This window comes from Xyrauchen texanus, chromosome 30, assembly GCF_025860055.1.
Source record: "Xyrauchen texanus isolate HMW12.3.18 chromosome 30, RBS_HiC_50CHRs, whole genome shotgun sequence".
NCBI lineage: Eukaryota > Metazoa > Chordata > Actinopteri > Cypriniformes > Catostomidae > Xyrauchen > Xyrauchen texanus.
Window position 1 is genome coordinate 33,874,900 of NC_068305.1, and position 17,850 is coordinate 33,892,749.

Genomic DNA, 17,850 nt, shown 5'->3' on the forward strand with positions numbered 1-17,850 from the left:
GAGAACAGGTAAATCCAAGTTGGAGGGGCTTCTCTTCACAATTGAATTAGAGACGCTGACTGTGGCAGGGATTTAAGTATGTCTCGCAGGTAATGCATGAGATAAAAAAAACTACCCAGGCTCATGAGGAAGGCAACATGTTGAGCTCATATTAACACCCATACAAGCAATATCAGCACTGGAATATGCCGCTAATATTCTGAAGCTTTTCTGTACCATTATTTACCTTATGCAGAATTTGTGTAATCAACAGGTTATGTTTTTAATAGACAAAAACAGATGCATAGCACCACCGACAACCCAAAATCGCTGAAGGCTTCAAGTTTTCCAATCATACACTCTTAAATTGCTTCCTGATAAAGCGGAAGTGTTTTCAGTTTGTGTCTGTAGAGTAAATGCATTACTGCTTTGTAGGCTGTTTGAATTGGGCCTTTCTTGCATCTATGTAGAAATATGGCTCATAAAGGAATATGGCATTAAGATCAAATGCATTCAGATCTAAGATCAACACAAGTATAAAAAAATAAATAAAATATCAGTTCATTATATAACACTAACCCGTTTGAATTCAGAACTTATATATAAAGCAGAACCGAATGCTCTTTGTGACTTTCAGTTATGCCATCAGTTAAACATAAACATAAACATTAAAGTCGCCAATGATGCAGGACTAAAGAAATTAGTATTTCACTTGTGAAAACAGTTACTGACTCACTTGCTGAACCACAAATCATAAATTTTGTAATGTCTTGAAATGAACAAAGAATTGTACAGGTAACTGTGTTATGTGTACTTAAAGCTTGTTAGACCGAAATCAATGTAGTTTTTTAATTTAATGAATAAGTTCCATGCTGTAATTTTTGCAAGTGATTAGTGAACATCAAATATAGGAACAGACTGCAAATCAATGGTACACAATTGTAACCACACAAGTTAATACCAAAGGCCACATTACACTAGCAATCACAGTATTAGCAGGATAGAGGGATTCGACTTTACTCACAGCTAGGATAATCTGCATGGAACTGTGAGCCACCTCCACATACTGGTACTCCATCAGACAGCCAGCAATGCTGATGTAGCGATGGTCCTCCGGGGCCCAGGAGGGTGGAGGGGTCATGGGGGTCACCCTGCAACCCGGGCCGTTCTCCATCCACCAGGAGCGATGCATGGAGATGTTAAAGGTCATGATCAGGTCTGTGTCCTGCGGGAGAAGATGAATCAGAGGAGAAACTCCATTAAACTTCATCTGGAGTATGTGAAATATCTGGAATTATCAGATATACCATTTAAATGATTTTTGTGTTTTCTGTTTGCCATACTGAATAAAGCTACCCTGCACAAAAAAAAAGAAGAAGCTTAAATCAGCCTAAGATAGTTTCTTAGCTGGTTTAAGCTGGTCTTCCAGCCTGGCCAAACTGGTCTATAGTTAGTCTACCCTCCAAATCCAACCAAAAAAAACCTGGGAAACCCACAAACCAGCCAAGGCTGCATTAAGCTGTTTTTTTTTTTTTTTTTCAACAGAGTTTACTCAGCCCAAGAAATGTAAACCTTTTAAAATCAGTCACATGTTTTTATATTAAGTGTATACTATTAATTCTTATTGCAAGGCTCTCTGGAATACTTGATTCTGACTGATCAATGGTGCCATCTAGCAGTCTGATAATCCTCTGTAACAACCGTATCCTCAACGTATCAGACTGCTCATCTGGGTATTTGCGAGCCATCTTTCCTACTTCTCGGATCACTGTGCAATCACGTCAAGTAAGCTAATAAAATAATTTAAATCAATGTTTCATGTGCATTTATTTGTTTATTTGGCAAGTAGTTTTGTTATCAGATGCATAATGACCAGTAGACGTTCATTTATTACAAAATAAACACCAACAGAAGCAATCCAGTGGTGAATCAATATTTTATGTCTAATTATAATTTTCTTAAAGAGAGTCTATTTGCACCCCGGTGTAAATAGCATCTGCCACAGAGTGCAGCTATTTGCACCCCAATGGTCTGGTGGAACTACAAAATGTTTTGACAAACTACACCTATGGTGTTACACACAGCTGTAGTGGTGTGGGGTGTAAAGACGATGTGTGAATGTCTACTGTTGTCCTAGCGACCACGGTTTGAATCTGCGTTTTGTCCCACTGTTTTTCCCATCTGATATCCTGTTTCCACTCATAATATTTCCTTTAATACTACTTAAAATAATAGATAAAAGTTAATATAAATTTTGATTTCATCGAGGTGATTTGGTCACGTGAATGTCGGAGAATGCAGGGAAGGGTTTGATCCGGAGAAGGGGTCTGTCGGTCGCACTCGTTCCCGCTCCTTGGCATTGCATGTGTGAAGATTGATTCACTGTACAGCAATATTATTGCTGTATCCATGTTTTTTTGTTTTTTTGGCAGAAACCATAGTTTTAATTAAATCAACCATGGTGTTAGTACAGTAATATGTTGTTAATTCAGTAACCACGGTTAATTGTGTGGTTACTGTAATTTGACAAATAATACCATGGTTTCTGCGGTAAAACCAAGGTATTTTTTTCTAAGGTAAGGTAAAGGTTACATTTAGGGGTAGGGGTTAATGTAGTGTGTTTGTGGGACTCTAAATAAACACAATAAACACACTGCAGTGATGCTCATATTGCATGTTAGTATTCAAATATGGGTGTAAATAGTATCTGACACTATTTGCAACAGGGTACAATTAGTATCTACCATTATTTGCACTGGGTTGCAAATATCATCTGCCTAATTTATTTGGTTAGTAGCATGTTATAAGCGGGATAATGTGCAATCAACTGGTTGTTATCGTACTGGGTTTATTTTGCAATAACAATAGACTGACTGCACATTATCCATTACATAGTAATGCCAAAGATCAATATTTAAAGCACTGCAGTGTTGGGGTAGCCACCTGTAATAGTCCAAATAGGCGGGGAAGACCTGCTGGCAGAAGGATGGCCGGAAGGGCAACAACTCCCCTGCAGGAAGGGAGGGGGGTATGTCAAGCCTTTCCCATCCTGAATTGGGTGGTGGAGGAGTGCAACGAGGAGGAGTTTGAAATTTAAATTCTGTTGATTGTTCACTCCGGTTCCCGCTTCCTCCTTGATAGGGAAGGCAGAGTCTGTCACAGTATGAAATGTAATACTCTGAACGCTGACTTATTTAACAATGTGCGTCTAATAATATAATAATATATTAATCAAGCTAAATCCAGTCCACTCTTATGCAAGGAATTTCTCCCCTGAGAGACAGCTCCACTTCCAACCTTGAGAAACGTACTATTCCTTAAAATAATAATGTATTGTGGTTTGTGATCATTATAACACTTACAGACATTATTTAAAAAGTCAGACTTTGTGTCATATGGGAAATAGGATATCTCACAGCAATTAAAGGGCTTGTAATTTGTTGTAACGTTAATCAGTTTAAAGCTTTAAAACATCTTCTGGCCCAATTATTTAAGTGGCCTCTTTTGCGGTTAATTCTGAGATGTCAAAGGGACACGCAGAGTCACTTAAATGTGGCATGTGGATAATTCCACAATCAAATGGAAGAAGAAATCACATTTCTGAAATCCAAAATTCACTTTTGTGGGCCATTTTTCAGCATTAATGATCTGAATGCTGGCGTGTGAAGTCTTTGCAATACCCTGGGTCATTTGAGCGAATGACAGTTACACAGGCAGGGGATTATTCAGCAGGGCTTTAAGTCGGAAAAGTATGCAATGAGAACACATTCAAACAAATCCATCAGTCTTAAGAAACGAGCATAGACACAAAATGAGCAGAAAAAATAGAAAGAAAACAAGAAATAGAAAGCCAGAGAGAAAATAATAGGAAAATCTGACATTGTCAGACTTTTGACTTGAGGCATAAAGTCTGGTCCACTTTGTAGCTTTTTCTGGATGTGAACTGCCTGCTTAAGACAGGAAGAGACCATCTGATTGACATGTAACGTGACCAACCGCCATTTGTTTTGTTTATAAGTTTATCCCCTGTTTAGGGATGGGTAAAGGCCAAAACATACTTAACACAGACACTTCTAACTAAGCTAGCTTGATTTTGTGAGTAGTTGGGTTCCAAAATGTGTCAGACTGCAAGTCATAACACAACCCAAGTATGCCTTGTATTCTCAATGTTGCTGCAAGTGGTGCTATAGTGGACAAACTCACTTCAACAACAGGTTTTCTCTTTTAAGCCAACTACTGCCATGGTGGAGCAACAGTTTGCTGTTATTGTTGAACAGGTACATTAAAGTCAATATATGTATAGCAACTTCCCTGAAAAATAACACATCCGGTTGTACAGAACATGACAAAGGAATGAAAAGAATTTAGCAGATATTTGTGTAGACTTTGTGTTCAGTATTTCTATCCATCCAAATGTAATATGCATAGATTAGTTCACAAATTTTCACAGATATTTGTAGGCTGAAGCTGAGACTTGTAAGAGAAATAAACTGCCTAACCCTCAATCTTACAGATGCATGACGGTATAGATTTGATGCTTACGCTGCAAGACTATTCTCCATAAACTCCCCCTTCTGATCTGACATTTTCAAGCCACATTTCAGGACCTATAAGTGTTGATGCTTCCACTAAGCTTGTTATTCATGTAGGTAAGCTGAAACTGAAGCTCCCCATGAGATATTTCCCTCTTAAACTAAAAAACAACAACATAGATCTAATCCTGCTATAAAAATTGCTTAAGAACACAAAAGAAACAGAAAACCACCACCAAATTGCCACCCAAACAAAAGGTGGCTTTTAAGCATATGTCGGAAATTTGCCTCCAGTGTTTTTTGAAGCAGAGACCGGCTTGAAGTTCCCATTATGATTTCTTATAAGCCGCGGGAGGATCAATCACTCACCCGCCTCCGTAAATGGCTCTACTATTTGCCCAGCCAGTGTGGGTGATGTGCTAAAGCACTTTAATCCATTTCAAAACGCACACCAATGTTTTGTTGACAACTAGCCCAATCTCAGAGTGCACTGTCTATTTCAGCTTGAGCATGACACTAGTTTTTCTCATTTAATGTGTCATTTTTCATAAACATTTTCCTCACTCTCTCTGACATTTAGAATTAAACAGCTATTTATTTTATTTTTATTTTTTACGCTGCTGTGCCTTTAAGGCTTCTATTCAAATGCTCTCTGCACAAGGTTTGACTGACTCTGTACTCTTATTATTTTTGGTGTTTAATTTCTTTTGATTTCTCACGATATGACCCCTTTAATTTGAAGGGGCCGTTCAAACAGAATGTGTTTTTGCGCTTGTCTGCACAGTTTATAAACAGTTTTTCTATGTAAACTTACGCAGACAAATGACCGTTGTGCTTCGCTTCACTTTGTTTTAGCATTGTGCTTTTCATTTAACTTTTTTATGTTTGAGAGGCACATTTTAAAGGAATATTCTGGGTTCAATACAAGTAAAGCTCAGTCGACAGCATTTGTGGCATAATATTAATTACCACTAAAAAATATTTTGACTCTTTCTGTATAATGGTAATTAAAACAACTTTACAGCCTTTTACTTTAACATTTCTGCCTTTAAACCATCCCGAAATTGGCCCAACTGACTTCCCATTAAATAGCCTCAATGTTTTGCTTTTTAGTAAAGAAAAAGAGGAAAGCGTCATTTTTTGTGGTAGTTAAACATTATGCCACAAATACTATTAAGTCTATTAAGATTAACTTGTATTAAAGCTGAAACATTCCATGCCGTGTTAAGTAAAAATAACTTAATTGTTTTTGTAAAATGTGCATATAAGTGCCACATTGTTTGGACAGTGTGTCAAGTTAAAAATAACATTTAAAAACATGTTTCGAGACACCTGCTTCCTGTTCCATTCATTGCAATTTGTCTAGCTTTTTTGTTTCTGAATAGCCCTACATGTCAGTTTTGCTATAACATGTTGGTGCTGTGACCTAGCAGTTCATACAGCTGCATTAATTAAGCTGTGGTTAAGCATTTTTTATTTAAAACATATGAAACTCTATAAATCAGATATGAAACATACAGTCAGTGAGCCTCCTCTCCTTTGTTTGCCTAGTCAGACTCCAGACAGATGTGTTTGACAGCTCCTTTCTTTCCTTTCCCACTGAATGAGGAAGACATGAGCTAAATGAAGTGTACATGCAGCCTCAGTCTTCTGCTGTGTTGCCTGCATCTCTCTCTAACAGGAGTAATGAACATCAGGCAAGTGGATAAACGCAATCCATCAGCAGTCAAATAGCAGGACTGACTGCTCAACACATCAGCATTTCAATCTGCAACAGGGGTCCCCACACACAAACATTTCCCCATTACTCTCTTTCAGTACGGGCTGGAGTCATGGTGTCAGGAGACATGGGTGACTTGAAAGAAGGGCTGACAGTGAGGAGTTGTCAGGACACTGTCTGGAGAATTATGGTCTGATGTGCCAGTATGCTTTACAGTGAGTGATGGTGGATGGCAGATAATGCTCTGCTAGGCCAATCAAAACAAAGAGCATGTTTAGGGTTCTGTAGCTTGACTCTGTTGTAATTTGTTGTATGAAAATAGTTAAACATCATATTTTAAGAGGTAATGTACACTTGATCACATGCATTTACTGATAGGATAGCTATACATTCATGAAAAGATCAAGTGTAAGACACTTTCCAAAACACTTTTGAGACAGATGGTAATCTGATCACCAGCAATGCTTCTAACATAACTACATTTTACTGTAGCATGGGAGTTGTTCAGCTATTTTTACAATAGTGCAGAATTTCCAGTTATGTGCTACATTTTCCATTGAGTAGTAGTGTCACAAAACGCTAAATTATTCACATTGTATTGTGAATGCAGCAATAAAGCCGAGGAAGTGATCAAACACACTCACATAAACCGTCTTTGCTCTTTGATCTCATGTAGTGCTGGGAAAACCTAATCATTTAAGTAAATTGTTTTTTTCGAACAGTTCATGTAAATGAACAGCTTAAAATAAACGATTCTCTTATATTAGTGTTGGGGACTTTTTGTTAGTAGCTTGTAGTGTAGCTAATTACTTTTTTAAAAGAGCAGATTGACTGATGTTTAACTACATAGTGGTGAGTAATTTATAGCTTAGGAAGCTACAATCTCAAAGTAGCTTCCCCAACACTACTGATCACACACAAGACATGACTCAGCCAAGTGTAAATGCATCTGGTAATTCAGGAAACATATGTAAACATTCCTACTCCCAAACTGAACTTAGTCAGCATATGGAAGTTTGGTGGCCGAAGGAAGACAAAGAAAATGCGATCCATGATTTAGCCAAAACAATTTTAGCAGAGTCCTGTTTTTATTTTTTATAAACCACATCAAGTGTAGCCGAAATTCGCTGCCTGGCATTTGCAACATCATGTCAATTAATTCTGTTATATTTGCATACAGTACAAGAATAACACAATGGATTAATATGTGTTTGCGATGAGTAATCTGATGTGTGTTACTAAGTGTAAATAGGCCTTTATTTAAGTGAATTCAAAAGAAAAAGGTATTTTTCATCCAACAATCATCTCTGAAAATATTGAGCAGGTCTAATGAACCTTTATATAAGTTGAATATATAAAGGTTCATGAATATATTCAGATCAAAAGAACAAATCGTAGTTCATAGTCCAACTCTTCAGTACATTATTATATTCTTGCTGTGAAATGCAATTCAAGACAATTTGAACCTAAACAACTACAGCTAAAGCGCTGGCATTTCACTAGAAAGAAAGACCTGATTTAAACAATGAACAAAGCAAAGCAGAGTGAAATTATGACAGACAGATTGTCCCCTATGGCTTCGAACAAAAACGAAGAGTGCAGTTTCAGCTAGAACAACATCCTACCATAACCAGAACAGACTGCCAGTGCTTTAGAAAATGCATCAAAAGACACAAAATTTGCTAATACGTACTTAGTGGTGCTTGCAAAGTAACACATTACACATAACGCATTAGCTACACTTAAGCTACACATATGCACTGTATTTCCTTATTCACTTTTTGAGTCTAAATAGACGCACAAAAATGATAATAGCTAAATCATACTGTTCATCTGTTACAGTTGCTAAGTCAAGTCAGTTGTAGTTGTATAGTGCTTTTTACAACACTCATCATTTAAAAGCAGCTTTACAGAAACTTAGGCAGTTCTGTCTTAAAGTCCTCATTGTGCAGTTCAAATGAATAACGCAATTGAAAATCATGCCTTAGAAATTATTGTCTTTAGGCCCCCAGTGAGCATGCCAAAGGTGACTTACATTCACGTATAGTTTACTTCCACATTGCTTCTTAGCAAATAGCAATGTCAAATGTAAATCCAGTCAATCACTGACACAACAGTGCCACATTGAGTAACAAATAACATGTATAATATACACCGATCAGCTACAACATTAAAACCACCTGCCTAATATTGTATAGGTTCAAAACAGTGCCTGAGTAGAGTAGAGCATTCTGAGACGATATTCTTCTCACCACTATTGTACAGAGCGGTTATATGAGTTACCATAAACTTTGTCAGTTCGAACCAGTCTGGCCATACTGCTGTTGACCGCTCTCATCAACAAGGCATTTCTAGTCGCAGAACTGCTGCTCACTGGATGTTTTTTGTTTTTGGCTCCATTCTGAGTAAATTCTAGAGACTGTTGTGCGTGAAAATCTCAGGAGATCAGCAGTTTTAGAAATACTCAAACCAGCCCATCTGGCACCAACAATCATCCAGGTGATTATCTAATCAGCCAATCATGTGGCAGCAGTGCATAATTCATGCAGATATGGGTCAGGAGCTTCAGTTAATTCACATCAACTATCAGAATGGGGGAAAATGTGATCTCAATTACTTGGACTGTGGCATGATTGTTGGTGCCAGATGGGCTGGTTTGAGTATTTCTGTTACTGCTGATCTCCTGAGATTTTCACACACAACAGTCTTTAGAATTTTCTCAGAATGGTGCCAAAAACAAAAAACAACCAGTGACGGGCAGTTCTGTGGATGGAAATGCCTTGTTGATGAAAGATGCCAACAGATAATGGCCAGAATGGAAAATAAATTGTTTGCAACTTGTCAATTTTATTTTCTGTAACACTTTTCAGAAGAGGTTAAGCAATACTAAAGAGGTGTGGTCATAACTCCATAAAATTAGTTCTCATTGTTTTTGGTGAAGGTGCCATATTACACAATTTATGGCATTAATGATAATGATATGCTCTTTGAAACATATGAAAAACACTACAGTCAAGGCACTTTGTTCTATGTCTCACAAGTTTTCTTATACGTTCAATTTATTCATGCTCACAAAACCCAACGGCAGTGTTGGGATAATTCTCCATCATCAGGGATTGTTTGGTGTCAGAAAGGAATCAGAGGGCATTTGGAGGGCATCACGATGGGAAGAGCTGAGCCCGAGTACAGCTGTCAGTCATCTACCCATCAGTAAATGGCTTTTCTGCCAGCAAGCTACAGCAATATTTCCCTGAGGCTAGCACCATGATTTCTGGACTGGGCCAGAACAAAATGAAGATTAAGATTACCAGGGAATGAGTTTATTATTAATTTTGAGAGGCTTAGCCTATTATGAGTGGCCAAACTTCCACAAAGTGAACATTTAAGATGTTTTTTCCTATTTTTAGTTATTTACACTAAACTGACAATGAGCACGGCTACAAAAAATGGGGTTAAATCTTGTAGACCAGGGACTTACAGTCCATATAAGCAAGGTTAGCAGTGTTTACTGAACAGAAGGGTCAAAATTAAAATGACAATGTGAAATATTTAAATTTAAATGACTATTTTCATTCAAATTCATCATCTTTCCTCTCACATGAGCAGCACAGACAGTTATTCATTTATTCACGTTGGCACTTTATGTTATGCTTTTTCTGATTCCATTGTTTATTGCCCTTTCATTCAACACTGTACATTCATTCAAACTGAATCCCACCTGTTACTACAAATGACCAAGGTAAGCATGCTTACCAAAATGAGTAAGCCAATCAGAAGCTCCTTCCTTCAGTCACGCAATCTGATTTTTAGATTTATGTCAACACGTTCAGGTTTGCGTAACTAATGCGTTACTAAAGCGCTAAAATGGATATCTGCAGTGAAAGCATCAACAACCTACGTGTATTTGGCAAAGATAATTTAAATGAAAAATTGAGAAAGAGAGGCTATCGAAACTTCAACAAGCGGCGACTTGTACAACAAAGTATTAGAGATGTTCATTCGCAAGGAGAGACGCATGGATTTTGTGTTCAAGTAAAGATAAGTTAATGTATTTATTAAAATCTTTGTTACTGATACTAGATCATACATACTAGGTCATTGTGAGGCTATGAAGTGGTGATCTGGAAATCATGTCCTTCTTGTGTTATGTCTGTTTTATAGTTCTAATGTTATAGGGCGCAGTGTCTGTTTAAAAAAAAGACTTGTGTATTCAGGTTAAGACTGTTGTCTTTGTGGTCAGATTAGTTAATATCCACTGTCCATTCCAGTGGTTCTAAACTGTGGGAAGAGTGACGTGTGAGGCCGTCAATGTAGAAACTACTGTATTAACTGTCAATTCTTTCTTTTTCTTATTGTTGTATATCAAAACAAGCTCTTCTGGCATGATGGTTCATTGTATGATTTAATGGATATAAACATGCTCGACTCTATATAAGACAAATATGTGATATTACTGTCCTGAATTTAAAACAATTTGGTCATGAATTTCGCCACTGTGACAGTTGTTTCCATTGACTGGTGAGTTCCAAGGCAACTATTTATGTCAATAACATTACCGCGACATTACACTCATCCGTATAACGCGCTTTGGGCACAGCGTTTATTAATGTGTATTAAGCATTTAATAATGTGTATTAAGCGTTTAATAAGGTGTATTAAAAATCTTTGATGCTTGCCCAGTCTCATTGCTTGTTGTAGATATCTCAGAAACAGCTAGCATCCATAAACCTGTAAGAATGTTATGAAGTGATATCATCACATGAGACATGGTCAAAAAATCTTCATAGATTAATGTCACCACAATGTGAATTTTAAGCCTTCTGAGAGGTACTTAAGATTCTAACACCAGCTCTGTTTTATCACAAATGGAAGGCAAACACAGCATTCTAATGACCCTGTAGTCCCTTATACTTCTTCCATTTCCCCAAAGATAACAACCTAAAGGCTCGGTTAAATTTACCTTTGCAGTGCGAAATATAAGCAGCATTTATTTCAAACCCATTCTTTCATGTAAATGTAAAGCATATGGCACTTGCTGCAGATTTCTGCTCTCATTGAAATAAGATCAGATGACATATTGAGCAAGACATTTGCTTGGCACACAGCTCACTCTGTTGAGTCCTGGTGTCTCTGTTATTGTCACAGCAATTGCAGGAGCAAAGAACATGGAGAGAGGCCTGGCTCATCACACATGCTCTAACTGCCTGTCTTCAGATGGGGGGTAACTTTCAACAGACTGACACGCTGGGAGGTCAGCAATAAATATGCAAACTGAAATAGAAGCTTTAGTTCCATGGACACCAACCTAATATTTGTGTTAATGAAAGTTGGTTCTCTTGGAGCTTAGCGTGCAATGTATGGATAAACAGCCTGGCTCTTAGTGATTTTAAAAAATAGAACTTGAAATAGATAAATAGACATGCTCTGCATTATTGGATATATGATGTCAATAAATTACGATAACATATGAACAAATTGGCAAGGAGACTTGAGAGGAGTAACTCTTGTCAACAGAAAGCAACAGGTAAACCCTAATGAGCTATACCACAATGTCTAGTCAGAGAGCTACCTTGAAAGGCAGCAACCTAACTGAAATGGAACTTCATAAGTGACTGATTTCAAATGCTCTTCATGGCTAGCAACTCCGTTAAAGGTCACTCATGCCACACAAATAGTGCTCCTGACATCAAGAGGCTCGAATAAGGGTGCCTGCACGTGAATCCTTTGATTGCAATGGAGAAGTTGTGTTGCAAACAAGAAAACCAAGGGACATTCAATTAAAAATATTTTAATAAGCACAATATTATACATAGCACATACAAATATTGGGTGGAATTGCATTTTTTATTGGACAGAAAATGTCCAAATATTAGATCTGTCTGCAATCTTAAATTAAAATGTTCTCTGAAATTGACAGTAATGAATTCTGAGATTGCCACAGATTTTTGCCAAAATTAAGTATCTACTCTTTAGAACAGCTTTCTCTCTGTCAAAACAAAACAAAACAAATACATACACAAAAGGTTAAAACAAAAAAAAACACACCAATAATTAAAGAATAAATAAGCAGGTGTCCCACTGAACAGATCCCAGTAAATGGCTATATGCCACATTTGCCACAACATATTAACTATGCCAGAAAAAGGTCTTCCAGCCAAATCTGGTTTATAAAAAAGTTTATGTTTTCTATTAATCTGAGAATAGTTAAGCCAAACCCATCTGTCACAGGATAAATCATGCTGCAAGTGACCCGATTTTGTTCATAAATCTATATATTCACTGCATTTTGCCTTTGCAATGCAATAAAAATGATTGAAGATGAAGATGATCATAGTAAGGAAGAAACATTGGATGAGCTGAACACCGCTCATATGCAACACAAATACTATTTGTGTTCCTGCACTGTTGCTACGGGAGAAAAACAAACCTAAGTGTCAGAAGTCTGCTGATGTCACACTAGGAGAGGAAACTCAGGGCTTTGGCTGAGGTTCTAATGCATCTCCCCTTGTAAACAAGGGCACATCGCAGGCATCCATTGTGCTCATTTTCCAGATGCTGCACAACAAACACTTTATGCCATTGAAAGAGTTTTGTCTGTTCACAAGAGCATGAAATTAGCCTATTTAGCACAACTGAAATAATTTGGAGCTATTAAAATAAAAGAACACACTGCCGTGGTGCTCCAACAGGAACTGTTGCTAATTTACAGGCTTCTTCTATCTAATCCTTATCCGCCCCTTGGAGAAGAGTCTGTTTGGAGTGAAAGCAGATGTGTCTGTCACAAACCGAGATGTAACATATCAAGATGTGCATTAACAGATGAAGGATTGTTTATATTTATGAATACTGCAGTGCTAGGTCTACACATTTAACCCTCTGGGGTCGACGGACGCGCCGGCGCGCCCTGCTGGATATTTTCGTAATTACAGCAGAAACAACTTAAAATACTCCGTCATTTTTGGGTATACAGATAAGTGTAAGACATCATTAGAAACTATAAAGGGTCTACTTTTATTTGTGTACACTCACAATTACAACAAAATCTTGTGCTTTTGTAAAATAAAGAAAATAAAAAGGGTGAGCTTTCAGCAGTCTCTGTGTTCACGAGCATATTTCAGAAACACGTCACAAAAATGAACTGAAACTCCGCAAATACTTATCACCCAAACATGAAACATATGTCTAAAGAAAGTCTACTTTTAAATAAAACAATTCAAATTTAAAACAAATATTATCCTGCAATGTAATCCGTATGAAACAAAGCGATGTACATTTTCTTCTGGCTCAACTCATTATCTGTAATGTGATCCCACCCACCAGCAGAGCGCGCCATTCACACGCTAATGTGCTGAGACAATCAAGGGAAATGTGCACGCCCCCGACTGTGAGGTTGTAAACACAACACAGCTCAACTTTTCTGCATGTTTGATACACATGCGATTAAACTACAGGATATTAAGGAAGAGTTAACATTTTCCTCAGAAGAAGAGCGGGACTCCGATGAACATTTGTATTTTGACGAGAGACTTGATCCACCGAGGATACAATTTCGGACGAGTAAGTCATTTAGTTTTCATTAGCTGACATGCTATTTTATGAATGTTTAGATTATATTTTAACTAGCGTTTATGCTGCCTCATTATCATCAACAAAGCTCGTGCTTACAAATATAGGTTCAGGTGTAAATAAGTAAAATGCACTTATTAGAAAATCAGCCTATTATAATGATTTCTGAAGTATCATGTGACACTGAAATTCAGCTTTGATCACAAATTGCATTTTACAATATATTCAAATATAAAACTGTTCTTTTAAATGTTTTTACTGTAAAAACTGTTTTACTTTTACTGTATCAAATAAATGCATCCTTGGTGAGCAGAAAAGACTTCTTTTAAGTCATTATGTAAAGAAAATATATAGTCAGATTACTTTTAACTTAAAACTTGATTTTGATCATTAAGTCTCCTCACATTCATTCTCTATCCCTCATTGATGGGCCCAGGGGAGGCGTCTTTTGTCTCTTCAGGTGTAAATTACCTCAATATTCATGATCATTCACGCCTACTCGCATATTACCTTTCAACACTAAAAGTGTCTTACAAAAGTTAAATTACTATATTGTTTTGTATGAATGAGTGATCAGGATGATTTTCACATCATTCTGTAGCAAAAACTCTAGGCTACAAGATCCAGTTCTCAAAAGTCTTGTGGACAAATATTTATTATGTGTTATATGGCCTTATTTCAATATTTTTTTTTTAAAACCATGCATAAACGTTATTTTCTCAAAAATACAAACCAGTACATACATGTTGCTCAAATATTATTGTAGCCCAGTTTGTGCTGAATACAGTGTTATCAGACTTTAGCCATTAATATGTTTTAAGCAACTGAAAAAAGCACAAATGTCAAGGCATGTCAAAACTTCTCCAGGGCTCAAAACACCCTCAGACCCCAGAGGTTTAACACTGGAGGGAAGACCACCATGCATGCGCCACATGTTCGCTAGAGCAGAATCTGAATTCTGGCAGAGACATTGAAAGTCTGCTTGGTTGTAACATATTTAGATGCAGTAAATAAAGATTGCCTTGATAAGTGTGATCTTCACATGACAAATGTCTTTTTATAATTTCTTGTAAAACAAAAAACAGCATTCAGTCACAAGGCACAAGATATTTTTGTGTAAAAATAGAAGCTACATTGTGTTGTAGAAATTGAGAGAGAGGTATTCTTGAAAAAGGGTTGATTTGAATTTCACTTGATTGTCTATTCCAGAGGTTTTCATACTTTTTGATACCAAGGACCCCAAGCTATGACCCTTTCAAAAATACAAGGTAGTCATAACAGTATTTCCATGTATAAAGGCCCATTTATATCTTCAAAGTATACACTGTAAGGCATTAATAATTATAAATATTGGTAACACTTTACAATAAGGTTGTATTAGTTAATCGTAACATAATAATACATTTTCTTAAATTAAAAGTTATGTGTGTGTGCGTGTTTACTCCTTATATAAATTAAAGGTATATTGCCACTTTTTCACTGCAAGTTACGGTTCCACTCGCATCAACTCTACGCGCTTTACTTTTCTGAGCTTGCTTTTCCACTGCAGTTTTGTGCCACATCAACGTGGGTGGGATTTTAGGCTGATCGTCATAGTTGCGCCACCTCTACTGCCGTGAAATCATCTTGAACACAACACAAACTGACCAAAACAATAACAAAACCGCTAGCTGTTAGCTACTAGCTAATTGTGCTGCATAAAGCAGTTGTTGCATGGTGATTTTACACAAGTGTAACAGATAAATTGGCCTGGTTGTTTAAGAAGCAAACTTTCCAGTAGCTGGCCAGCTAAATAAATTGAAGCTTTCAAGCAGAGTATAGAGTTAACATAACAAAACATACCATCCTCTATCGTGGCCAGGGCAATCTCCCTCCCATTGCTCCCCAGTTTAGGTTGCATCCATTTGGTCGAACCACTTCCTTGATGGTTCTGTAGTCACTTTTACGTTTTTTTACTTTTCCCTACACTGTTGGTAGGTCCGGTGGTAGCCGAGACACTTACTGAGAGACTTTATCGTTTTGCTCATCACTAACGAGTGGACCGTCTGCACCTCGTTTATTGACCACGGCGTGGTTTTGCGCACAGTAATTTATTTTTCCACAATTCTAAATTTGCGTGAACAAATAATACTGCTATCGCTGTTACTAACTTTAAAACTAGCGGGTTGATGTCGCGTATCGAAAATCCACTGACGCTGGTAGTGACGATTCTCCCTGACCAATCAGTGGTCTGCAGGATTTTGACATCACATTTAGTATCGGCTCGGCTCACTTGGAACCTCAACCGAGGTGGTACTAAAAAGTACTATCCACAGTGGAGAACGCCTAAAAAGCGAGCTGAGTCGAGTTGAACTGTGCAGTGGAAAAGCCCCATTTGTTAACATAAGTTAATGGATTATGAACTAACTTGATCATACATTGAAAAATTTTATTTACCATTAACCAGGATTATTAAATGCTGATTAAAAATATTGCTCATTGTACGTTCATGACACCAAATGCATTTATTAATGTTAACAAACGAACCTTACTATGAAGTGTTACCAAAATATTTTATTTCAAATGCTTTATTCGGATTTATTTTTATTTCTTACTGTTAAAAACTCCAACAGACTAAACAGAATAAAATAACTGTTATGGCGTTCCAAAAAAATTTGAGAGTGAAGTGGAAATGATTTTAGTACTTTTCTTTATTCTTAGTCTCAACCTTTGACCAGTCCTGAACAGAAGTGGCGATATGCACGAATAATGTGAAACACCAAAACAAAAAAGTAAAAACGTGAAAGTGAAAGTGGAGGTTTATAGTAAAAAACTAAAGGACTTAAATATTTATCTGTTTCTCACCCACACCTATTATCACTTCTGAAGACATGGATTTAACCATTGGATTCCTTGTATGCTGCCTTTATGTGCTTTCTGGAGCTTCAAAGTTCCAGTCACCTTTCACTTGCATTATATGGACCTACAGAGAATCAGAATCAGAGTGAGCTGAACCCAAACACACTACAAGACGACCACTGCCTTGATAAAGAAGCTGAGGGTGAAGGTGATGGACTGGCAAAGCATGTCTCCAGACCTAAACCCTATTGAGCATCTGTGGCATCCTCAAATGGAAGGTGGAGGAGCACAAGGTCTCTAACATCCACCAGCTCCATGATGTCGTCATGGAGGAGTGTAAGACGATTCCAGTGGCAACCTGTGAAGCTCTGGTTAACTCCATGCCCAAGAGAGTTAAAGCAGTGCTGGAAAATAATGGTGGCCACACAAAATATTGACACTTTGGGCCCAATTTGGACATTTTCACTTAGGGGTGTACTCACTTTTGTTGCCAGAGGTTTAGACATTAATGGCTGTGTGTTGAGTTATTTTTAGGAGACAGCAAATTTATACTGTTATACAAGCTGTACACTCACTACTTTACATTGTAGCAAAGTGTCATTTCTTCAGTGTTGTCACATGAAAAGATATAATCAAATATTTACAAAAATGTGAGGGGTGTACTCACTTTTGTGAGATACTGTATATATAATTTAAATATATAACTAATAAATAATAATGATTATTGCCTCAAATGTGCAAATACAATGTAACACAAAACAGTTATATGGATTTTCGTCATGTTACTGTACACTGCTACTTGTACACAGCTAAAAACTTGTTAGTGGAAAAACCACACTGTTATGAAAACCACTGAACTACTGTCAGACTAATGCAAAAAGTAGTTAACTTAGTGGCATATTTTTAAGACAGCTGAAATAAAAGGCCAACCAAAATAAAGTCTAGAAAATGAGGTGGAAAAAACTTCCAAAACAGTCATCGCTCATCAGTTCCCCGGGTGCTGTATTGATCACCTCAGCAGGTTGGATATTAGAGAAGTAATTCACTTTTTAGATAGAAGCCGTAGTGGAGTAAGGGCTGCCACATTTGTTACCCAGGCTGAGGAAATCATTGATACTGCCAATCTGTCAGGGGGAACCCTGCGGAGGCCAGTGTTTTAATGTGGTGGGCTGCATACACTAAAAGATTGGAGGACACCTGTCTTCTTTGTCTCCT

The 17,850-nt window shown here is 37.3% G+C and overlaps 1 protein-coding gene across 1 annotated transcript in view; it reads right to left on the reverse strand.

Moving 5' to 3' along the window:
• Positions 1–17,850, reverse strand: part of LOC127623889 (sodium/potassium-transporting ATPase subunit beta-1-interacting protein 2) — a 210,517-nt gene that overhangs the window by 63,603 nt on the left and 129,064 nt on the right. The window contains exon 4 of the mRNA XM_052098477.1: positions 1,004–1,204. Within this exon, the coding sequence (XP_051954437.1) occupies positions 1,004–1,204 (201 nt within the window). The remainder of the gene's footprint in view (positions 1–1,003; positions 1,205–17,850) is intronic.